Here is a 27,152-nt window from a genome sequence, read left to right on the forward strand (position 1 = left end):
GAGTCAGAAGTAAAACACTTGACTAAAGACTAGAGACCGCAGATATGAGAGTCCTGAGAAAGATTAGAGGTGTGAACAGATGACATCAATGGCAATATCACAGTAAAAATGAGGATATTAGGAAAGAACTTGACATTGTCAACATCCAGGAATGCGTTAGCAGAGTTAATCTCTGGTGGTATGGTCACTTAAACAGAATGGGCAAAAAAAGATTAGCAAAGCAAGTGTTCTCTGCCAGGTTGGCAGGAAAACGACCAAGATATAGGTGGATTGATATGGTACAAAGTGCCTTAGACGATAGAAATATAAGATCTGTTAATGTTGGAGTCTTGACAAGTAACAGACTGATTTGAGAAAAATTATAGATAAGAAGTTAGTAATGATGTAAATTTTTCATGTAGTACTATCATATCCTATACACCCCTTGAGGGTACATGTTAGGAATTTGATGATGATGAAGTGAACAGATGGATAAATACCAGTAGAATGGAATAAAAGTATAGTAATATCTATATTTAAAACAGGACATAAAAGAAAACCTGCTAATTACAGCGATATTAGTTTATTGAATACATACTACAAAATATATAGTAGAATACTTAATGAAAAATTGAAAATATATAGTGAAAAAAACATTAAAATTCAAAACGGATTTAGAAAAGGTCATTCTACATTAGATGCTGCATTTTATTTAAAAATACTTATAGAGAAAAGAAAATAATTTAATTTAGAAACTTTGTTTATTAAATTATGAAAAAGCATTTGATAATGTAAAAAGACGTCTTTTATATTACTATAACCATCTTTTATATTAAATGACATGTATTGTCATTTATTTCATAGAATAAATATACCTAACATTTTACTACGGGTAATATTAAATATATACAAATGTAACAAAATAAAAATAAATGGAAAAATATCTGAAAAAAAATTCTATAAACAAAGGAGAAGACAGGGATTCCTCTGGGTCCAATGGTTTTAAAAAAATTTTATATTAATGAAATACTAATATGGTGGAACACTTTAAAACTCAGTTATAGAAAGCTCCTGAAATAATAAAATAATTACGTTGTTATTTGCAGATGATCAGTTAACAGTATCAGATAAGAAAGACAATTTACAAAGAGCAACCTATAATTTAACATTATAGTAGAGTAGTTTGGAATGAAAATATCTACTGATAAAACTAAACCAATGGCATTTTGTGGGCAAACTCCAGTTAGAAGTAAAATAGTTATTAATAATAAAATAATAGAACAGATAAATATTTTTAATTATCTTTGCTGTTGAAATATCATATGGAGAAGAAATTTATAAAATTAAAACCTTCAAAATTTTCACAGGTTAGAGCCCTGATAAACAGAATGCTCAATCCAAATAGTGTACACAAAGAAACACATTTAAAAATATATAATATTTTAACACTACCTACATTATTATGTGGCAGTGAAATTTGGGCAATAAATAAACAAGATAAACAAAGAATAAAAGCTAGTGAAATGAGATTCGCGAGAAAAACTGCAAAATGCACATTGTTAGACAAAAAAGAAACAAAGATATTTTAAAAGAACTAAAAATATAATCTAGAAGAAAAAAACTAAACAGATAAACAAAATTGGATAGAACATGTAAACTGAATGACCAACAGCTGATATCCTAAACATTTTTTAAACTAACATCCTCAAATGTTGAGGATATTAGATTAAAAAATGAGATCAGAACAGATCATAAGGTCTGTATTTGTATGTAAAATTATGATGATATATAATTATATTATTATATTATATTAAATGTATTATTAAATTATATTATATATATTTGTATATATATAATATAATTTTCGCCACCTTCGAGGGAGGAAATTGTGCACAGCAAGGGCAATTAAGGCCTCTGATGGTGCACTTTTAACAACCGAGAAGGATATCCTCCACAGATGGAGGGAATACGTTGAGAGCCGGGTGGCCCAGCAGTTGTGGACATCCAAGAGGTGCAGATCGGGGCAATGGCTAGTCTCACAGCAGAAGAGGTCCATTTAGCAATAAAATCGCTAAAATCGGGCAAGGCTGCTGGCGATGATGAAATTTGGCCTGAAATGCTAAAAGCCTTAAATCGAGACGGTGTTCTCTGACTGACTTAAGTGTGCCAGGCTGCTTGGGTATCTGGGCGAGCGCCAAAACAAATGCAGACAGGCATAATAATACCAGTCTTCAAAAGGGAGACCAGAAGGATTGCAGTAACTATCGTGGCATCTCTCTACTCAGCCTGCCTGGGAAAGTGTATGCTAGGTGCTTGGAAAGATGGTGCAGGAGCATAGTTGAGTCAAAGTTCCAGGAAGAACAATGTGGCTTTCGTCCTGGTAGAAGCACAACTGACCAGATCTTCACTTTAAGGCAAATCTTTGAGAAATCTTGGGAATATGCCAAGAATGTCTACTTCTTGGCATATTCTTGGCAAGTCAAGAATGGCTACTTCTTGGCAAGTCCAAAAAACATGTTATACAAAAGTATAACATGTTTTGTGGACTTGGAGAAGGCATATGACTGGGTTCCTCTGGATAAGCTTTGGCAAGTAGTATACAGGAGTATGGAGTAGATGGCCAACTAATGGAGTAAAAAACCAGGTTTATATTTAAAATAACTTGGTATTTTTAACATATATTATACCCAAGGTAAAAAACTTTCTACAACTATTAGCTGCCATCAAGTCCCTGTATGAATGCCCAGAGTTTTGTGTCAGGGTAAACTAGCACAAAGTCTGAACCTTTCACAGTCTCTGTTGGCTTCTGCCAAGGGTGTGTTCTGTCATCCCTCCTTTTCATAATATATATGGACTGGATTGATAGGCACAGCTAAAGCAGTGAGTGTCAGAATTGGAAGCTGTAGCATTGGACGTCTACTTTTTTCAGATGACCTAGTTCTGCTTAGCTCTTCCACAGATGACCTCCAGTGGACCCTGGATTGGTTTGTAGCTGTTTGTGCAGATGCCAGAATGAAGATCAGTGTGGCCAAAACTGAAACATTTGTGGTCTCAAGACAACCATCCCAATGAGGCAGGTGGAGAAGTTTAAATACCTTGGGTCCATATTCACGAATGATGGAAAATGGGTAGAGCTAGATACTCGAATTGGCTTAGCAAGCTCAATATTGCAGGAGCTTGGCCGTTCGGTAGTATTGAAGCAGGAGTTAAGCCAGAAGGCAAAGTCTATGGCCCCATCCTCACCTATGGTCATGAGAGTTGGGTAATGACCGAAAGAATGGGACACGAATCCAAGCGGCTGAAATGAGGTTCCCTCAAAGGGTTGCAGGGTTGACAAGACTCAACAGAGTCAGAAGTTCTGCAATTCGAGAAACCCTCAATACTCAGCCGCTGCTTCTCCGTGTTGAGAGATCACAGTTACGTTGGTACGGGCACCTGGTCAGAATGTCACAAGAGAGGTTCCCTCAGCAAGCCCTCTTTGCCAAGCCAGAGGGTGGAAGGCCAAGGACTCACTGTATAGATTATATCCAAAACCTTGGGTGGACCCATTTGGGAATCCCACCAGAACACCTGAGCTTGGTGGCAGAGGATCGTGACCATTGGAAGTTCCTCTTGCAGCTGTTGTCCCCACAACCCAATTAGGAAAGGTGGGCCTTGAAGATGTATGTATATTTGTATATATTTTTTATTTTTTGCATAGTCTGAAAACCCTGCTCTAGAGACAAAACATGGAACTTTTTCAAGTTTCAGGCCTCCAGTAAGCAGGGTAGTGGTCTCACTCTGGGCATTGAAATTCATCTCTCACCTAATGATACTTGCAAACATTACATTCATGCCCACAATGAGATTCAAACCTGCAGCCTGTTGGTTGGACAGTGGATATGCTAACCACTCAGCCAACCAGGCCAGCAAATAAATGTGTAATTCATCTCAAAAATGTGCATTTAAAAAGTTAGATTTTCTAAAAAACGTAATTCTTTATTTTTCTCTAATAGGAAACAAGAATTACGTGAACTGAAAATGCTGCAAAAACAAGAAAATAAACAATTTCAAGATCTTGCTGATAAAGCCCAGTGTGCCCAAGAGCAGATGGAAAAGCGATCTGAACAAGAAATGACAGTAAGTTTTTTTTCCCCTTTAAGGAATTATCTATAATTCATGGTCTATCATTTTTTAGGATAATCTTAATATTTAATTATAATGTTCATTTATCATGAAAATATAACTGATGCTTTTAAATAGTATTAGTTGTATTGTTGTAAGATGGATAGAACATGTAAACTGAATAAAAGTTGCATGAATAGAAGTTGACTTCACATCAAATTGACCCATTATCTCATAATGTGCAGCATTCTATGTAAGAGTGTTTTGACTTTTATTGAGATCTCATCAATACATCTGTGGATATACAGAGAAATGAATCATTGACACCTCAATCAAGATCAAAACCAATCTGGTAGTTACCCTTTCCATAATGCATGCAATATGCACATCTGAAAGGAAGTGTGCTGTGCATTTTGGGATACTAAGGCAATTTGATATGAACCACCTCTATATACAAAGTAGTCTATTCATAAACATACTTTCCATACAAACTTTTGTTTGCTCATGCATGGGTAAAACATAAAAACAAGAAAATAATTTATTATGAAGTATAATTTATTTTCTGTGCAGCCATAAAAAGGTGAGGATGGGGAGAAATATTGAGAAACTGTTTATTTTACTGTATACAGAAGAATTTTATTTATTTTTTATATTTATTCTTTATGACTGGTTTATTAATCTATATAAAACAAAATGTGATATGAAGATTTCTTGGTCTATTTAGTTGAGTGAATAATGATTCTACTTTTCAACCAATTGCCCATGGTTTCAAATCTCATCCTGGGCATGAATGTTTGTGAATTTCCATAGGTGGTAGAAATTTCATCACATAGTGTGGGATCACTCTTTTTACTGCAGGCCTGAAATGCTTTAAAAACAGAGCTTGTTCTCTAGATTATCTCACCTTTAGTAATCCACAGTACTAATATAAAATGTTTTTGATTTTCTGTGTATATGTTTCACACACAGGTATTTGTACATCCTCAGGTGATACAGTTTTAATAACTGCTACCCTGTATACTGGAAACTTGAAATTGCTTGAAAGGGAGTATCAGGTTTGATATCAGAAGTGAGATTTGCAGATAGTTTAACCTTAGCCTACCTGTAGTACTGAATGTGCAGTTTGAGTGGCCAACAGCCAACTCTTGTCCATTAATCATTTTCTTACTGTGGTCAGTTTCCTCTGATAGGGAAGGAATTAAGAAGGTGGCCTGGTTTTCATACTTAGATGTTCATCATTTATGTTTTAATAGTTTCCATAGCTCAGTTAATAATGATGTTGATGTCCTCTGGTTGGGAAAACCAACCAGAGGGTGTCTTCTTTGTATCCTAGATAGGCTCAACTCCTATCTAAAAAAAAAAAAAAAAACTTTATAAAGGCTTTTAAATTTGAAGGTGCATTAGCTGGTCTCATATGCTGTTTTTTCTCCAAGAAACTGGCATTTTTCATACCACAAAACAGGCAGCCTTTCCAGGAGCTCACCATTAACAGACATAATAGACTGTCCTCATTGTTTTCTTCAACTGTAATTTGTTGATTATTATTTTAGCATGAAGTTAGTGTAGTTTAAAATGATAGTTTATGTTTTAGATGTCTATAGATGTTTAAGTATAATATTTATACTTCTAATTGCAGGATGACCTATGCAAGAATGCTGGGTTTCAGACAAATATTTTTGGCTAATTAACTGATTTTTATGTGTTTATGTTGCTGTAGGAGTTGTGTATGTACTCGCAGTGTTTGTTGTGTGGGTGGGTGGGTGGGTGCTTGTGTGTTTCAGTTTGCTTATAAAGTCTAAACTTAGAGCGAGGTATACTGATGGATATTCAAAACAAGATGGCATGGTTTTGTCTGTGTATGAGTTAAATTTTGATTTTAGTTGTTTTATGAAATGTGAAGTGTGTTACATATATTCGCTGGGTTATGTGGAAAAGTTACGAATTTTTAAGGCAGATGGAAGGAGAATGTCTGTGCAAAATAGATCTTGAATGCAGAATTGTTCAGTGACTGAGGGTGATAGTAGTGAGAATGTAGCAAGAAGAAAGAGTGCTTGTTTAATAGTGAAGAGATAGTGAGTGAGTGGTAAAAAAGTTATGAAAAATGGGTGAGTGATCTGGTGAAAGGATGCAGCACATCTTGAATGCAGAATTGTTCAGCGACTGAGAGTGATAGTAGTGAGAATGTAGCAAGAAGAAAGAGTGCTTGTTTAATAGTGAAGAGATAGTGAGTGAGTGGTAAAAAAGTTATGAAAAATTGGTGAGTCTAGTGAAAGGCACAGTTGATGGGTGATGTAAGTGATACAAGCATAGTGAAAGTCAGGAATAGCAAATATGGTACAAATGTGGTGACTGACACTGTAGAGAGTAGTAAGATAGAGAAAGATGCAGAAGACAGTGGGGTAGAAGAACGAAGGAAGAATAGTAAAGGTACCCTAGCACGAAAGATATGAACACATGAGGATATTAAAAGAATTGGTAAGGTTGAGGAATGAACTGAAGCATATGCAGAGTGATGTAAGACATTTAGAGAACAGATTGATAGTTGGAGGTATTAGAAGGAAGGTGCTAGTGGTGATGAGTCCAAGATGAATGATTGTAATGGAATGTTGGAAAGCAGTATCGTGTTGTATGGGGATTCTCTGGTGAAAAATGTGAGAATGGAGCAAGTGTCAAAAGTATCTCTAAGAGGAGCAATGATAGGAAGAGTGACCGAGGCTGTGGAGAAGAGAAGAAATGTAGAGGGTTGACTGTGCTGGAATAAATGATTAGTGAGGAAGTGGTGTGAATGAAGTAACTTAGGCTTTGTGAGTATTGCAAATGTCATAATAGCTAGAATGTGCAGGAAGAGAGGACTTGAGTTTGTGGATATAGGGAATAAATTTGAAGGTGGGAAAGAGCTGTTTGCTATCATCTGCATCTGAGTGACAGCAGTAATGTTCAGTGAAATAACAGAGGTTAACAAGAGGATAACGTACTTGCAGGAATTGAAAATGTTTATAGCACTTGTTGAAATGACAGAAAAAATAAAGAGGAGGTGTGAATGATAATTGCATTGACATCATTTGGTGTGAGACTGAAACTTACCTTAGAACAGTGGACTATGGTAAATTAAGGACACAGAAAGTATTCTGTGCTGATGAGATTCTTGTAGACTGATCATGACAGGAAGAACATTCAGAACTACTCCAACCAGCATTCATTAGCTTTACAAGAACATTCCATGAAACACTCACTTAGTTTAGAGGTTTCATATCAGAATAGGATCTCCTTGATGTTCCACGTGAGGAAATATTTTCAGAATTTAAAGACCAAGAAGATAACTATAAGATAAGATAAAATTTCAGTTAAAAGTAGAAGTTTCATCTATTGGTAACACTCTACATCCCAAATCTGCTGAGATGCTTTAAATGTCAAATATATGGGCATGCTTAAACTGTCTATTGTGTGTCTGTGATATTTGTTCATGGTAACAGTAAATAGTACAAAAATAAGCCTGCTGTGCAAAAACAAAAACAAAAATCATTAGGGAGAACATCCAGCTGAGGTGGAAGGATGAAACGGAAATACAAAAGATAAAGACAAAGCAGATCATCATCTTGTAATAAGGAAAGACAGAGGAATTTTGCCACTGCTTTAACATCTATTGCAAAGTCCTCTTATACTGAGAAGGTACTGCTTTTGGAATTCATTATGAGCATCTCAAACTGTTAGTGAAGCATTAAGAGCTTGACTTCTGAAACCACTTCTAAAATGACCCAATTAAACAAGAACCTCCTCTAGTCATCAAAAGAATTTCAAGAGTACTACATGAAGAAAGCCTCCAGACACCTCCATAGAAAAATGGATTGCACTAGATCCAGTGCAGCAGGAGGGAAAAAATACAACTGTCACAGAAGTAACATGTTGTAGGAGATGGACTGGCCATCCATAATTCCCCAATGTGAATTAAAATCACACTTTGAGGTCAAAGATGAGACCTCAAATGCTTGAAAATCATATAAATCTACAAATCCAAAAGATTATGTAAATTCTTACAATAGAACTGTCATTCCATCCACTAAAAATATCGATGATATCATGGTCCTTCAGCAGAAGCATAAAACTTCTGCAGGAGATTCATCTGAAGTCCAGCAAGAATCATACTTTATAGCATTTTACTATTTTGTAAGGGCACTGCTGAACATGAACCTGCCCGTGGAATAGTCTCCATGCTTGTGGACAACCAAATCCATTTCAGCATGTTCAGATTAATACCGCTATAGAGATTGTAGCCATTTTAGTTATATATTCTATAGTTACATTCCATACTCTTATTATTGGGCTCTGAGTTAGCTCAGAATGATGTTTAGTCTTTTATTGTAATTTTAATGGAATGAACAATTCATGATAACTTCTCTGTTCTAAATAATGAAATCAGTATCTTCTTCTTATGCCTGCCCATCCATATTTTTCAGTAGGTCTCATATTCTCTGCTACTTTTTATATGAAAAGTGACAGAGAACACTTTCAAATACATCTGCTGAGGAATAGTATTGTTCTTCACTGGTGCTATGTTAGTAAAATAGGACAGTTTCACTGGAATACATATTCACACCTTGCAGAATTTAATCCTGCAGTAGCCAATAAAACTTCTCTCACTTAAGCAGCAATAATAATCGATTTTATTTTCCAGGCAGTAGCAACTGCATTTTCATAGATTTCCGCTCTGCTAAAACCATGGTGGAACCTTAAATGCAAAGTAGCAAAAGACTATTTAAGACCAGTACATGGAGCTTATTCCATCACATTAAATCTTATAGCTTATAAACATGTTCAGGCAAAAGCACACTACATTAGACCATCAGAGCCAAAAGAAAGGAATCGTGGACCCAGTTTACTCAGCTCTTGCTCATACGGGTAACGTTGCATATGTGTGTGTGTGTGTGTGTGACTCCACCCATGAAATGTAAGCCTATAGTACATTAGCACTGTGGGTGATCTAAGGGTTTTTCTCTCCTATTTTTATTTATTCTTTGTGGCCTGAAAACCCTACTCTAGAGACAAAGATGGAATTGAAATACTTAAGAGTAACAAGTTCTAAATGCATGGAAATTTTTTTAAGCCACTTCAGGTCTCAGATATGCAGGCCAGTATTCTTGCACTGGATAATAAAATTCATTTACCAATTTACCACCTAAAGACAGTCACATCCATCCATGTCTAACTCCCCCCCATGGAAGCACCTGTCCATGGGGGGGGGGTTAGACATGTTACTGGCCCTTTTCGTTCTTCCTTTTTTTTTCCTATGCATTTCTTCTCATATTCTTCGCCCTACTTATCCTGATTTTTTTTTCACTATCCTTTCTTCCAGACCACCACCACCATTAGGATCCAGTGCCACGTGGCGCAGCCTTGGATATCCAGAAAGAAAGAAAGAAAGATCCTGGTAGTCATCCAGTGATTTGGCTTCTGCTTCAGCAAGACGAGTGGTCCTAGGAGGTTCAGCTAGGATCATTCAGCTAATGGGCTTGCCTGCAAAGGTCAGCAGTATTATAGTAAGTTTCCTACCCCATGGTATGGTATGGGGCCCAAAGGGTGCTGGCATATAACACCACTTCCAAGCAATTTATTGCTTGCTGGTTAGTGGCATCTATGTGGGGCTCCATGGTGGATGGGGAGCTCTGGTGACAAACAGAAAATTCGTCATCCTCAAATTTATCAGGGGCCCTTACGAGATCCCAAAAGACATCTGACACCACTATCAATATACCAGTGTTTTTCATCATTCATGCAACAAGTGAAAAGCCAATAGGTAAAAATGTGTTTCTTTATTGGCAGGACTTCCAAAGCCGTCAAGAAACTTGGTTCTGATGATATCCTTGTGGAAACACCAATTCAGCAACTCTGAAAAACTACTGAAAACAACATCAGTGGGTGGAATTACCAATAACAGTAACACTTCATAAAACACTAAACTTTTCTAGAGGAATGATATCAGAATGGGACCTCCTTGATGTTTCCGGATGAAGAAATATGTTCAGAACATAAAGATCAGGGAGTGACAGGTATGAGGCACATATCCTGATATGTTGGGACACCCGCCTGGATCTGACCAGGTGGGTGTCCCAACTTATCATCCTTACTTCTGATATCCATAAACCTCCAACATTAGTAAAAGTAGGGTACCTCAACTGCCTTTTAAGGTATACATTCCTAATCCTTTGAGATGCTTTAAATGTCAGAAATATGGGCATTCCCATACTGCCTGCCATGGCTCTGTCACCTGTGCTTGATATGATAATAAAGAGCATGATAATAAACCTTGTTCTTCAGAGAATGATCTCTCATTTTGAAAATGCAGTTGTCACTTAAGTATTTTCTAAAAATAAAATCCCTACCTTGACTACATGCCTTTATTAGCCTATGTGTATCAAAGAGATTGTTCACACTCTTTGGATTACAGCAGACATTATTACTCACACTAACAGCATTGACTTCTGCCTTGGCAAGTTTGTGTTCAACCATGACTTACTCCATTTGCAGTCTTCCCACAACTCTTTAGCACAAACATGAAAGAATACTCTTATTTTGCACAGTTCATTTGTTAGATCTATTCCTTTCTTTTATGATCACATTGTTTACTGTTCGGTCCCACTGGAATATAGTAATTATTGTTATTATTATTTTCCAGGCTCCTCCAAAGGAGTCAGGCACTTGCTGATCTCATCCAGATCACATAATGCCCAAATACCTATCGTATCTTTCTCTAAAGACATTTACCATTGATGCACCTACAACATACACTGCTTTTACATTATACTCTGCCTGCAGTGTCTCCAGTCCAAAATGCATAGCACATTAAGCACAAAACTGAACTGACATTCATCATCATTCCACAGACTCACTATATATAATGAAAAGAATCTGGACCTTGCCTGCTTCCTAACTACACCCTTAGTTTCCAGGGAATCTATAAGGTGATCAAAATTAAAGTATTCCTGTTTAAGACACCTTGTGGAGTGCTGTCCAGTGATTCAAATGCTGTGAAATTGCAGGAATACATTGTGTGTCATGTGGAAATGATTTCTGAGGGGCATTGTTAAACATCAAATGCATGGAATTTGCATATCATGCAACTCAGCAGGTGCTAGGAGGGTTTAAAAAGATGGACATAAGATTTTCCACTTCATTCTGGCTGTTAATACTGTCCACAGTGATGACACTAACTTTGCCCATGCTTTTCTTGTGAAGCTGTACTACTTAAATGATAGCAATGATGTTGCTGCACTCTGCAAATTTTGTCGCCTGAGTCCTCTGCAATGAATGATTAGTTGTTTAAGAAATAGGATCATCAGGAGTTAGACCTGGTAGAGGTTGCAAACCAATCAGTTCACAACAAGTAAATGAAGTTACTACTGCTGTTGTGGAGCTGGCAAGGAATCACAGCATTGGTTCCCACAGCATATGCTGTATCAAGACACGTGGATGTGCCTTACACAACTCTGTGGAAAATTCTATGGAAGATTCTGCATTTCTACCCATTTAAGATAACCCTGACACAGGAGTTGTGTCATTCGGACTTTGAAAGTTGACTGACATTCACTTCAACATTCCTTGCTCAAGTGGAGTTGTGTGTTCACAACAAGTAAATGAAGTTACTACTGCTGTTGTGGAGCTGGCAAGGAATCACAGCATTGGTTCCCACAGCATATGCTGTATCAAGACACGTGGATGTGCCTTACACAACTCTGTGGAAAATTCTATGGAAGATTCTGCATTTCTACCCATTTAAGATAACCCTGACACAGGAGTTGTGTCATTCGGACTTTGAAAGTTGACTGACATTCACTTCAACATTCCTTGCTCAAGTGGAGTTGGATGCTGAGTGGCTGTGGATGATTTTATGGAGAGATGAGTCTTATGAAAATAAGACTCTTTTCACCTGAACAGAGCTGTGATACCCACAATTGCAGGGTATGGCCTATGCAAAACTTACATGCAATCTAAGAAATTCCTTTGTATTCACCCAAAGTTACCATCTGTGGGTTTACAGCTTTTTTTTATCATTGGACCATTCTTTGAGGGTATTTGCCAGTCAGGTCCTATAACCTGCTCAGTTACTGCTGTGAGGTATCACAACATGATAAACAATTTTGTTGCGCCACAGCTACAGCACCTGTGCATGGATTCAGTCATTTTCATGCAGGATGGGGCTCTTCCACACATCAGTCAATCCACAGAACTTCTTCAAGAACATTTCACGGCAGCCAGAGTGATCAGCTGTGATCTGACTCTCCCTAACTTTGCATCATTATCAGTTAATTCCATATTCTATCCAAACCAAATGTATTTTGAATATATATGCCAAACAATAGTGGTCTAAGCACAGAATATTGCACTATGCCTCTTTATGATAAGCACATATAAAACAGGTTCAGCAAACAGTACTTTAGTACTGCATATGCATAAGAATGAGAACTTATTCATTTAATTTGAAGAGTTGTGTGTTCTATTCCTTGGGAAACACATAAGATCAGAAATTTTTCTAGAGGGCACCAGTAGGGGGAGGGATAAATGAAGAGTAATACTTTATTCTGTGGGTTTTAAGTTGAACTGTGAAAGGGTCTTAAGCAGCTGCTGCATGGGTTCAATGATTTAACAAAAGATGGAGGAATTATTGATGCCAGTCTGAGTGAACAATACCATGAAAATATGAGAGTGGTCTGAAACTTTCTTGGCCTAACAATGAAATAACAAATTTATAATTTCAAAATTATTATTTATTTTTCAACATAATCTCCCTTAAGACTAATACGTTTATTCCAGCGATGCTCCACCGCTATTATCCCGTCCCTGTAGTGGTTTTAGTAAGATCTGCAAAATAACCCTCTATAGCTGCAATCACCTCTTGATTTGAAAAAAAATACTGACCAGTGAGGAAGAGTTTTAGTTTCGGGAAGAGAGATAGAAGTCAGAGGGAGCTAAATATGGTGAATAGGCTGGGGGATAGTGCAGATCACCAATTTTCCCATTGCCAAAACACTTTTGTGGGCAGGGTGCATCTTCATGATGAAAGATGATTTTTTTCTTCTGCAAACCAGGTCTTTTTGCACAAATTTTTAAAAGATTGGAATAATATTTCAGTTATTGTTTTGCCCTTTTCAAGATAATTAATAAACAAAATGCCTCTAGCATTCCAAAACACCGATGCCATGACTTTTCCTGCTGATGGAACTGACTTTGTCTTCTTTGGCACTGAACAACTGGCTTCTGTCCACTGTTTTGACTGCCATTTGGATTCTGGTGTGTAATGGTGCCAAATCTCACCCATAGTAATAAATTGATGCATCAATTTATTACAAAATCAGTTTTATTCTTGTTAAAACGCTCCAAGCACTGTTCAGATATTTTCATGCGAGTGCGTTTTTGATGTGCTGTGAGCAAGCGTGTCACCCATCTTGTCCAAAACCTTTTCATTTGCAATTCTTTATGCAAAATATATCCTACACATTCTTTTGAAATGCCTATAGTCTCATCAGTTTCATGCACTTTGAACTCGCCAGTCATCCAATACCATAACTTGCACTTGATCAATGATTTCTGTTGTTGTTACACCTTTTGGACGTCCTTCACGTAAATTATCTTCAAGGCTGGTATGGCCATGTTTAAACTCGGCAGCCCATTTCTTAATTGTCAAAAATGAAGGAGAAGAGTGCCCATAAACTTTTATGAACTTCAAATGAATTCTTTTGGCGTTAAACCTTTTAGAAAGAATTTTATAACTGCATGATACTCAATTTTATCCATTACAAGGGATACAGACAACACTTTTGCTTCCGACAGCTGTACAAAACAAACTACTTGATAGACTTACAATTTCACATGGTTGCTTATGACAGATGTACCAACTTAGAAAAAAAAAATCTTGCCGATAGTGTTGCCATCTATGGTCGACTCCGAGAACCTTTCAGATCACCCTTTTGTTGATGCAAACAGTAGAAATTGTGTGCCAGTATGAGTGGATGGAGTGAATTGGTGAGAGATAGGTCATTAATCATTCTGATTGCTCTCTTCTATATCGAATCAAGTAATTTTCAGAAATTCTTAGGGACACCTTCCCAAATGTGCAAACAGTATTCAGTAGTGAAGTAGATTCATGATTTGTATTGGATTAATAGCTGTTCAAAGGCAAAGTAATGTCCTGGACAAAATAGAAATCCTAATTTTTTGGATGCTCAGGAAGAAATAGTTGTAATGTGCCTATGCCGAGAGAGAGATCTCATCTTGTTTAGAACTTTGGGTGTTGCCAAGGATAAGGTGGCCTGAGAAACTTTTTTTTTTTTTTTTAAGGAGGAGGAGGAGTGAAATATGCTGTCATCAACGAAGCTGTGTATTGGATTAGTGGTCAAATGGAGTACATCATTGATATATATACAGCTTCTCTTTTTACATGCTTTTTTTTTTTTACATGATTTTGAAATAACATGGTTTAAAAAGCAAAAGTAATTCCATTTTTACACAATATATTTTGAATTAACATGGTTCAAATAGTGCTTATTTTTAAAATTTCTGTTTGAATTCAGTTCTGTTAAAAAGGGCATTTCCATTATAATTATCATTTCCTAGAACGGTACATATATACTTAAACTTGAATTTTGGAGTGCCCCCTTCGATATTTTAAATATCAGGGATTACTCTATGCTTTAGAATGTAGACAATTGTGGCGACAATAAAAAATCAATTTTTGTAATTACGATTCCCCAAAGTTAAGCCTACAGATTATCCGTTATATTCACTTGCTGTTGGTTCCTGGAAGCAGAAGGGTGCTATGCTGATTCCTCAAAGTTAAGTTGGTCCATTACAGGAGACTCGCTTATATAAAGCTGCCTAGAAGGAATTAAGCTGTTTACTAAACAATAATTTCTTGTTTACAGTTTGAAATGTTTGTCTTTTTGTTTTGTTCATGAAAGTTTTGTTCGTTCAATAGAGTTATATAGGTATGTATTAAATTTTGAAGTTTTGTATGTGTAATATGAAATTAATAAAATTAGTTATTGATTATTTTCAGATATTTTTGTAACATTACCCTAATTACAATGTCAGATAATCCAGTTAGACAGAAGAAGAAAAGAAAAGATTTTTCTTTAGAAACTAAGATCCAAATTTTAGATCGTTTAGCAGCTAGAGAAGGTTCAACATCTTTAGAGAACTTGCTCAGTTGGCATTATCAGAATTGAAACCATCAACTTTAAATGCATGCTGAAAAGCTACTTGGCCGGAATGTGTGAAAAAGAAAAACCCTGCACTTTTGCATACAACTGAATATCCCAATATCATCAGATTAGCACATGCAGTTTGCAGAGAAGGAGTTGATGATTGACAAGGCTGTTAATGATGACGAAATAATAGAAGCTGTCCTTGAGAATCTCAATGCAAAAGAAAAAAGTGATGATGAAAAGATTCCACTCACTGCAGGATTAATTAAAGATGGGCTTCAAATGGCTGTAAATTGCAAAGTCCAAATACATGATCCAAGTACTGAATGAGCTGAACAGTTTAAATGTGAACTGAAGTCATGTATGGTGTGATATGAAGAATTATATAAAGATCTAATCAAAACAGGATGTCAACAATTAATTATAGAGTTCATGGTTAAAAAAAATTAACCTTCAGAATTATTGAAAATTAGTTCTAATTTAGTTCCTTTTACTGAAGAAAATGTTCTCCATTACGGCCAGAGTGTTTCAAGTGATGGAAGTGATTTAATTCCAATTTCACACAAAAGAATGTGGCTACTGTCAGAAACTGACGGCGAATAAAATGTAATAATGAATAACCTTATGCGCAGGTGTATTTGAACCTTTTCGAATTTCTGTTTTATTAGTGACACACTATTTTCTTTAAGAAAGATGCATATATTAAAAGTATTAAATAAATATTAAAAATAAAAAAAATATTCCATTAAAAATAAATAATTTTATTTAATGATTTTCATATGTTTTGTTTGGAAATAACTTATTGTTCATATCACGTTTTCACTTCTGGAACCATTCTTCTATTTTTTCATATGCACTGTATTTTTTTTACATGGTTTTTTCTGGAACCAGTGTACTGTGTAAATGGAAAATTGGGTGTATATAGAAAGGAAGAGAGTGAGCGAGAGAACAGAGCCCTGTGGAACTCAGCATTAGCTGCATAGTTAGAAGATAGGAACCCTCAACCATCACACATAGCATGCACCATGTCAGAATGCTGGTGATCGAGTTGCAAAAGTCATGGGATACACCATGATTGGCACTTTCCTAATAGATCCTTGTGCCAGATCTTGTTCGAAGGTCTTGGAGATATCAAGATCAATCATATGAGACCCACCAAATTTTTCTGTGGTATTTGTCCAGTGAGGTTAAATAGATAAGTAAATCCTCTGTTGATCGACAGTGGCAGAATCCACATTAGCCAGCATTTATTAGTTGAGAGCGTTCAAGGTAATGAAGGAGTTTAATGTTGCTGTTTCCTTCCATTACTTTAGATAAAACTGAGGTGAAGAAAATTGGAGATAGATTGTATGTGAGCTAATTTCCATGCTGCAGAACAGATAGCAGCAGAATATTAAAGCATAAAAAAAAAAAAAGACAGCATAGGGTGGGAATTAACTCTTGTGCACACATCTTTAGGATGATTGGAGAAAGGCCATCTGGACTAGAGACTTTTGTATGAATCTGTGTAGTCTAATTTGGATAAAAAATCTTCTGATTTCTTTCTGATGAGAGAGTCAAAGGGTCATTATGTAGGAAGTGTATGAAATGGTTTGGTGGGACATGGCCAGAATTGACCATACAGAAATAATAGGCCAGAAGGTTGGCCTTGTCTGTGAGTAATCATGTTATAGCAGTTTCCAAGTGTGTAAAAGTGGTGCAATCTATATTGGACAGAAGTTACGGTTTATGGCTTTGGCAAGAGACCAGAAGGCATGACTGCTGTTTGGACAGGATGTAAGATTCCTGCTTTTAGCCCTTTCAAAATCCCTTTTGAATGAGTTAATAGTTTTCTTGAAGCTATTTTGCACTTTGGTGTAGGTAGCAAGGGAATATGGAGTTTTGGATGAAAGTCATTTGCTGCATGCTCGATCCATCATTTGTACAGCTTGGCCCACATTTTGGAGAATCAGGACTTGGTCAGAATGATAACCTGTCAGTCAACACTCTCATCTGTGTCACAAACCTATTTTGTTCCCATCCCTTAGGTACCAGTTATTTTACCAAATAAAGATGCTTAATCTTAATGTGCTGGATCCCAAGCTACATCGGAATAAAGGGGAAAATTGCAGGAGAGATTAAAGGGGAGATTGCAGGAGAAAAGTCAGCTTGCATCTTCTCCATTTATTTCTTCTTGCTTTCTTCATCCCCCCCCCCCCCCCCCCAAGATAGCTGAGCTTCATGATATACAGCTTGTATGAGATACATTAAAGAAAAATACTACCAAAGGTACATGTGCAATTTAAACATCAATATAAAAAGACATAACCATAGTAAAGAATACACTCTCTGATGAAAAATATCCAGAAATCTGCTCATCCTGATTCAGAATTTCTAAATGAGAGGCATCAGGCTGCACTGTCCACCCTTTGCTATTGTAACAGTCTTCAATCTTTCCATTAGATTTTGGTACATTTGTATGATAATTCCTTCCATTCTTCCAGAAGAGCATTAGTGAGGTCAGTCACTGTTGTTGGGTGATTTGGCCTGGCTCACAGTTGGCATTCCATTTCATCCCACAGGTGTTTGATGGGGTTGAGATGACGATTCTGTGCAGGCCAGTCAAGTTCTTCAACACCCATCTCATCATATCGCCTGTAGAGACCTCGCTTTGCGGATGGGGAATTGCTATGTTGATACAGGAAAAGGCCTTCAAAACTGCTGTCATAAAGTTGGAAGCACAGAATTGTCTAGAATGTTCTTGTTGTTGCAGGCTGCACTGTTAAGATTCCCCATCACTGTAACTAGAGGACCCAGCCTGAACTATGAAAAACAGCCCCACACCATGATGTCCTTCACCAAACGTCACAGTAGGCACAACACATTTGGGCAGGTAGTATGTTCCTGGTATCAACCAAACCCAGACTCATCCATATGACTGCCAGATGGTGAAGAGTGCATCATTGCTCCAGAGAAAACATTTTCATTCTTTCAGAGTCTAGTGTCAATGAGTTTATACCACTCCATCTGTTTTCTTGGCATTACCTTCACTGATGTTAGGTTTGTGTGCAGCTGCATTGCCATGGAAACCTGTTCTGCAGTTCTCAACAAATGAACAGTTGTGGTGCTGTTGTTGCTTGCAGAGACATTTTGGAACTTGGTTTGGGAATTTCAACTGAGGACAGGTGATTTTTTTTTGCACCACATGCTTCAGCACTTGGCATTCCTGCCCTGTGATTCTATTCAGCCTGCCAGATTGTAGTCTTGTTGTTTTGCTCTTAGGTGTTTTCACTTCATATTAACATCACTTACAGTTGATCAGAGCGGCTGCAGTAAGGCAGAAATTTCCCAGACTGAGTTGTTGCAAAGGTGGCATCCTCTGATAGTACCATAAAAGTTTGAGAGCTCTTTAGTATCACCCATTTTACTGTTAATGTTTGTGTTTGTCTATGAAGATTGCAAGACTTCATTCTTCTTTTTATATCTGTATAATCATGGTTGTGATGTATATGGCCTTTCTCTACTATCAAGGGGTGATCAGATAGTTTACTTTGACAGTGATTGTTGAGATCACCAGTTCAGATTTTATTTGTGATAACAGATTGGATTTCATTAACTGTTGGTGGTGTTTCCCAACAGTTTATATTAATGTCATGAATTGCTGAAGTAATGTGGATTTTTTTATTTTGGAATATTTATTATTTTGTTGTTGGATTTTTGTTTCTTAAACTTTTTTGATTGGATTTTTATGTGTTTTTGGTAATTTTTTGTTGGAGATTTTTTTCTAATGCAGAGAATAACCATTTCTTTGTTGCATTTCATGATTAATCATGGAGGGGGGGGGGGGGAGGATTGAAATAAAGAGGTGCATACAATGGGAAAAGGAAGGAAAAGACTTTTGAACATATCACCCACGCAGATCCTGTCTTCTTTCTGTGATGGGTCTTGACAGTGCATACCACGAAACCAAACTCCCTCCAGGCATAAACTGGTAGAGTAAGTGACATTCACCAAAGTGCTGGAATAAAGCATTCAAGATGGCTTTGCATCATATCATTTGTCAAATGACTTTTACACCTGGTAAATAAACATTAATAAGAACAGTATGCAGTTCCAAGTCATGACTATTACATTACAGTATGAATTTTATTATTATTATTATTATTACGTCTTTTTTTTTTCCATCAAGACAAGCACTATAAACTAGAAGAGCTATCCTGCTTGTCTAGAATAGGACCTTTTACAAACATTCATGCTCAACAGGTATGCTATCCACTCAGCCAACCAAGCCGGCCTTTTAATTTGCTTTATCTGACTGATAAGTTTTAAATGATATTGGCGTTATTAAATTGTTAATCAGTGAAACAAATAAACAAAACAAAAAAAAAACAAACAGATTAACCCAATTTCTGTTGAAATCTGATCATGTTTATGAAAAATAGAAAAATTTAGACACCTTGAGGGTACATGGTAGGAATTTGATGATGATGATGAGAAAAATTTAGAACAGTTCAAACAACAAATGTTGAGTTGCAGCAAAGTGTTTCTGCTGCACAATGTTTCAAAACAGACAAAATAACTAATCTGTTTTGGATTATGAAATTTTATATTTATGATCTGTACTGGGAAGAGGGGGTAGATATAAAGGCCATCCCAATTTCATTTGAAATCAGACCAGAAAAATTAAATGAAGCAGTTTAAAACAACAAAATATACTACAAATGAAAATGATTAACTTTCTACACAGTCAAAAGCAGCTCTAAAATTCTTTGATATTGAATGATATCAGTGTATAAGAATCCTACTGCAACTAAACCTTTCTAATAATTTTTCTGATCATTGCCACAACTCTTCCAATTAAGTGGTGATTCAGAGATTTTACTGTTAACTAGCTTTCATTCAGTTAAATATAATAATAAAGTAATAAACCATTTTTCTCTCTCATGAAATTGTATGTCATTAGACAAGCTAACAATGTAAATAAATCCAAAATAACTCTTTGCAATTAAAGCATTTAAATTGCTTTAAAAATATATCACATTTCTCATGATATTACTCTGCAGTTATTGAAGCTTCATGAATTACCTCATGTTTTTTAAAAGATGTTCTGTTGTTGTTGTTTTATTTTTGTCATTTATTATTCTAATTTTTTAACTCTCGGTAATTAATCATTCATTTCGTAAATAATGCACCATAATCATACTTTTATTTATTGTAGATGCTGGTCAAAGGCTATGACAGTGATCTGGAAACATTGAATAGACAACAGAAGCAACTTGTAGAGAAAGCTGAACAGCAACAAGAATTGGACCTGAAAATTGCTTCTAAAAAAATAAGAAATGAACAGGTTTGTTCACTAAAGTATCTTACAGGTAATTAAAGAAAGTAAAGGTATCTCTCACTTAATGAGAGAGAGTTCCATTCTTGAAAAGCATTCATCAAGAAAAAATCGAAAAATTGCAGTGAAGAATGTAACAAACATGCAGTAAACACATGTGGTATATATGCTAAATCCCAATTAAGTTAAAGCTTTGAGAAATCAGAAATTATTAGCATTGAGTGAATCATGCTTGCTGACATAGTTAATCAAGGGATCATCATAACTCCTCCCCAACCAATAGGACAGGAATCTTGCCATAGGCATGGGTGTAAATGTTCTTAGTTGGAAGATGAATTTCATTGGTAAGTGTGAAGCCACTTCTATTCTCATTGGAGGCCCAAAGTGGCTCAGTAAAGTTCCATATTTTGTTCTTGGAGCAGAGTTTCTGGATTGTTAAAAAAAATCTACTGGATCACTACCCAGGCTGGTTTGACCTTGATAAGGTCTTATCACTGGGAGCTTGATCCAGGAAAATACTAATGCTAAATTAATTCAGAAGTCATATATTTTCCATATACAAGTATTAAGTACTTTGTTGGTTATGCCTGAGCAAAGGATGAAAACAAAAATATAATATCTTATCAAGTATAATATACCTTGTAACCAAGGAGGATAAAAAGAAGGTTATCAAAAACCAGTTTTTTTACCTGGAGACTCATCAGTTAATTAGTTATCACCAGTATGGATTCAACCATTCTCGTTCCACACTGACCTCCTAGTTACTCTCACCCACCTTTGGACGTAGACCCTGGAAAGATTTGGAGACACTCACGTTATTGCTCTCGATATTTCAAAAGCATTCAATCATGTCTTTCATTAAGGTCTTAACAAGCTACCATCTCATTGCCTTGCTTCTGCACTCTGTGATTGGATTGCCAGCTTCCTCTCATCAGATTTCTCCATCAGTGCTGGAGTACCCAGGGTTCTGTACTCTTATCCATGCTCTTCCTCCTTCATACCAGTGACCTTCTCTCTCTCTGACTTCAAATCCTATTCACAGCTTCACTAATGACAGTATTCTTCATTTGAGAATCCTATAATACTCAAATGACAGAAGCCTCAAGATCTTCCATAACCAGGACTTAACCACGCTACCGGCCAAGACGTCTATAGACGTCAAGGTTATCATAGATGCGAAGTGCATGTTAAAATTGTAATACCATTGATATTACATTGAAATATATGATGGATACAAAGCGTATGAGGATGCATATTTGATCCATAATGGCCAGTAAGGTGGTTAAATACCAATTTCCTCAACATCTTCAAATGGGGTGAAGGTAACTTAGTATAGTTCAGTGCCATAAAAACTCCGGCCTTCATTATTACCCACAAGAAAGATCCTGCCTCACTTCCTCTTACTTTTGACAATGTTCCAATTTCCTTTCAAAATCAGCTTTCTCTTCTTGGGTTGACTTGCATCCAGTTTATCCTGGCACAAACATATTACATATATAGCCTCTTCATCCTGGAGCTGAGGAGCTTGGTGTTCAAAACATTACTTCTCTTTCTCTCAATTCCTAACACTTGATAGGTTCAGATCTGACCAACCTTGCAATATTGTTTCTGCATTTGGGGCCATGCACCGAAGAATTCTTGATGATATTCAGAAGAGAGCAGTCTATTTAATAGATGACTCTTCCCTCATAGATTCCCTTCAGTCACTTTCCCATAGGTGCTCTGTTTCTACACTGTGCCTTTTCTATAAGCATGGCCACTGCCATTCCTCTAATTTCTTCTAACCACATAAGAACTAGAGCAGCCACTGGTCAATACCTATACATTGTCCAACTACAAACATACTGAACAAGTTTCTGATCATCTTCTTTCATTCCATCTCCCTCTATTCTTTGAAACCTCTACTATTTCAAAGCATACAACTGCATACAGAAAGATATCAATAAATTACCTCTTTCTTCTTAATCACTTACACATGGTACTGTAGTATTATATGTAGTATTATATCTAAGCACTGACTTAGAGAGCCAAGGCTATTTGTTCTAGAGACACTGCTCTTGTTACAGAACTTAGACAAAGCTAATAAAGCTAATTGAGTTAACTAAATCCATGGAGTAAATAAAAATTACTAAATATAAATTACTGCTAAATAAAAATGTGAGACATTTTTATTTAGTGGATACAGCCTCCTATAAACTATAAAATACTACATTCCCCCAATCTCCCCTCTCTCCGAACACGCAAGAAAAAAACAAAACTATTGTTAACCTCTACATCTGCAGTACATCTGAAAAGATAGCCAAAGTTCTAAATAAATATTATCACTATATTATGTTTAATTCAGACATCAAATTAGTGATCCTCATCTACTCACTTAAGGATAAATGCTCTTCTCTGTCACATTCCAGAGTGCATAAACGTGCCTTGTGTCTGTAACTTGGCTTGTTATGAACAGATATTCAAAGATTTGTTAACATTTGACTCTGATTACATAGGAAATACATTTGGTGTGTTATCATTATGGAAGTCAGGACTAGCAGATCATGTTTAGATACCTTGTATGATTAATTGCTACATAGAAATTGTTATAACTTAGAGAAACTATTTATGGAGTGAGTAACAGTGAAGCACTCTGCTAATCTCAACTACAACCAGCTATACCTGACAGCTATAAATGTTTTTATCCACCATTGGAGGTATAAAAAGTGGGACTTAGGAGGTTCTTTTATCTGTTACAAAAGAACTTAAGTCCTACTTTTTGCACTCCTGTACGTTTTTACAGATATAAAATATTTGCACCTGTTGGGTATAATTGATTGTAGTTGAAATTAGGAGAATGCTTCTCTCATGGATTGATTTGTGACCAACACTAATTTTTTAATGTCTGTACTCCAATGCAAATTGTTTGTGCTCTGAAGATGCTTGTTTGAAATCCAGTGAAATATTGTAACTTAATAAATCATCATTGAATTACCAATATGTGACCTGAGAATAGTATGCCAGTTCTACATGATAAGTTTACATTATTACTAATTTCCTGTCAACAGTTTTCCACCAAATGAGTCATCATTTATCAGGACTCCAGTATTGTCAGATCTTCTATTCAGATCTATTTTCATCTCTTGAGTCACTTCAAACTCAACACACCTGGATCTTGGCCTTCCTCTGAAGACTTGTTTTTGTTAATATCCTCATTTTTTAAATATGATTCTGAGAATAATGCTCTCTGTTTGCCACTCTAATTTTTCTCAGAAGTCTGATAATCTGTTTGTTTTATTTTCAAATGTTTTATTTCTAAACCAGTTCTCAGATCAATGGGTTAGAATACTGTCTTGGATACAGCTACTTTAAATACTTTGACTGATCTTTCTCTTATTCCATATAAATTTATTGAGTTAACTACCTACCATACATAAATTAAAGATACCAAGAAATTATATACTTGGTTTAATCCTTTATCCACATGTAAGCAAACAAGTTTACATCTGAACTGTTTTCAGGAGTGGGGCAACTCGTATATGGAACTTATAACTTCATATCACTTGCCTTAATGCAAAGCACATATCCTTACAGGTATGTATAATGCTATGCATTATGGGAAGGGATGCATAGCATTATACATATACCCATAAAGATATGTGCTTTGCATTATGGGATATTAAGGCAAGTGATGTGAAGTTATAAGCTTCTATATATGAGTTGCCCCAGTCCTGAAAATAGTTTGGGTGCAAACTTGTTTGCTTACACTTGGATAAAGGATTAAACCAAGTATATAATTTCTTGGTATCTTTAATTTAGTGAACTATTTTTCTTCAAGTGAAAATGTGATCTTGATATATTCCCTACTTGGCCTTAATCTAGCTTGTTTTTCTAAAAGTTTCTTTTTTACAGTTTTCTTAGGTTCTTAAGTATACTTGCATAATCTTACCTGATATATTAAACTAATATTCATTTAACTAATATCAGGTAATGAAAACTAATATTCATTAGTTTTCATGTTCAGTTTTATTTAGAATTTGACCTTTCAACCAGGCCTTTTGAATTATGCAGTGTAACTACTGTAAAAATTTTATATTTCAGTATTTCTAGTTATGATATTTTTCTACTCAAGTAATATGTACTCCTGATTATATTTTCTGCTGCTGCTCTTTGTCTTCATGTTTCATTTAACAATCTTTCAACGTAATTAATTCAGGCATCCAGAATATTTATATTTTCTGTTGTCATGTCGCTTTTATCATCTGATTCCTTTCACAGTACTCTCTTCTCTATTTCAAAGCTTCTTCATCATTTGCATCCAGAATATGTTGTCATTTTCCTGATATTTATCTTCTATATTCTTAAAAGAAAATCTTCCCTTGGTTTTTGTTTAGCTATTTTTACACACTGCTTAGTTGCTGGTCTTACATTTTTGTGTGTGTGTATATTCTCTGAGGGCACATGCTGATTTACTAGCTAAGCACTTTCAATACACTATCTTTTTTTCCATTACTTCATCCTTAACTATTTGTCCATTATGAAATTCAAAATTTTCTATTCTTGCAAAAAAACTTCACTACATGTGCCTCCCTGGCTGAATCATTATCAATATTTTCTTTAGCATCTGCCTCTGTGCCTCCAGGATTTGGTTCTTGTTTTTACTATTTCATTCTTGAATAGTATTTGTATGTTTTTGTCTACAGGTCATTTGTGAAAGATACTCAGTTTTGATTCATTTAGAACCTTTTGTGCATATTTTTTCTTTTCAATATGGCATTCATTTTATCCTGCTCAAAATTGAATAGTGATTACAGTTCCTATTTCAAATCTCCTTTGTAATTTTATGTCCTAAATAAGCTATCACTAGCACCTATAACATACTCATTGGGACTTTTTTTTTTTTTTTATTTCTGGCATCTTCTCTCATGTCCATTTGTTAATATCTTTATGGAACATGTTATTTTGTGATGACTAACATAAATCTAGCTAGTACTTGGAAAGTGTTCAGATCTTTAGTAAGAACTTGCTTTTCCTGTCAGTTTGTCTTCTCTGTTACTTCGAAAAATTCCTCTGCTTCTCCCTTAGTAGAACCTTTATCACTGTCAAGGACATGTTTTGATTGTATTGATATTTCATTAGTGGGAACTCGCTATCATTGGTGACCCCTCAAAATCGATAAGGTAATTTTCACTATCTATTAAGTAATATTATATAATAATATTATATTAAGTAAGATTAATTACTCCCCTTTTCTCTCAATCTAAGCCTCAGGACAAGTTTGTAAAAAGTTTTCACCTTCTGTAATCTGACAACAATTTGATTTGAAACAGTCAGCACATTGTGATTATTTCTGCTGTCTGGTCATGTGTACTATGTTTCCTGAACTAGTCTCTTTAGTCATAGTCTTTTTAGCTCTTCATCTTTTCAGTTTGTTTTACTGCATTCTTGCTGTTTCATAGTGCAGAACCGTTTATTGTTTCTGCACTATGAAATAGGTTTTAAATTGGAAATACAGAAAGTGTAGAACCTATAAATGATTCTGCACCTGCTATATTTTCACTCTGAAACTGCTTTTGCCTCATTATCGAGTTCATTGGTAAATAAAATAAAAAATCCTTTAATTAGCCAAATTTGGAAGTTTGACTGATATGATCATCATCTTCTTTTCCTTCAAGAATATGAATATTGAAATTATGTTTGCATATAAAAAGACTTAGGTGTCGTTGATTATTCATAATAATGCTTCATGGCATAAAAAACACCAAGAGAGGAAAAACAAAAACACATTTATTAAACTCACTAATATTTCACTGGTTTTCTACCCATCATCATTAAAGCACAATTATAACTGTGACAGACACACTGCATTGAACTGAGTAATTGTAGAAAACAATTCAAATTGTAATTGAAAATAAAACTAACGTCCTTATGCGGCACCCTCTATGGGTCAGATAACCATAAAGTTAATTTAGAGAAGTAAGGCTATTTGGTCTTAAAATGATAGTCTCCTAGACAGCCTGCAATTTGTCCTACTTTGGACAGGCTGGTAGACCAGTTAATATCCACCTTGAAGAACACAAAAATTACATCCACGATCATCCATATTGCTAGGTAGGATTGGCAGACCATGCTCTGGATATTCCTTTGCATAAGCATCAGATGAAGGAAAACACATATATTACATAGAAGTTGTAATTTATATTATAATCTATAAAGCACTCTCCCAACCTGACAGGTATGGTTACATTAATTGACCAAACATCTGGGAACTTCTCATTTTTAAGACCTGATAGCTTAACTTCTCTAAATTAACCTTATCTCATCTGACCTATGTAAGGACATTCTTAGTGTTTTCAGTTAATTGAATTGTTTTCCACAATTGGTTCAGTGCTGTGTGCCTATCATAGTTATAATTGTGTTCTGATACTGGTCTGGTTGACCGAGTGGTTAGTGTATCCACTCTCCAGTCAAAAGACTGTATGTTCAAATCCCGCCATGGGCATGAATGTTTGTGATTGTCTGTGAAAATACTAGTGGTGGTGGGCAGTAGATGCCATTGGCGTAGATGATGCGGTTCA

General features: G+C 35.7%; 1 protein-coding gene across 1 annotated transcript in view; it reads left to right on the plus strand.

The window, feature by feature from the left end:
• The window catches only part of LOC150106355 (serine/threonine-protein kinase 10-like), a 413,234-nt gene that overhangs the window by 239,247 nt on the left and 146,835 nt on the right, over positions 1-27,152 (plus strand). Inside the window, exons 14-15 of the mRNA XM_090393096.1 lie at positions 3,975-4,098; positions 20,476-20,604. Coding sequence (XP_090249222.1) covers positions 3,975-4,098; positions 20,476-20,604 — 253 coding nt within the window. The remainder of the gene's footprint in view (positions 1-3,974; positions 4,099-20,475; positions 20,605-27,152) is intronic.

The sequence above is a fragment of the Typopeltis vanoorti genome, chromosome 5 (assembly GCF_054136105.1).
Source record: "Typopeltis vanoorti isolate ZY-2024b chromosome 5, IOZ_Tvanoo_1.0, whole genome shotgun sequence".
NCBI lineage: Eukaryota > Metazoa > Arthropoda > Arachnida > Uropygi > Thelyphonidae > Typopeltis > Typopeltis vanoorti.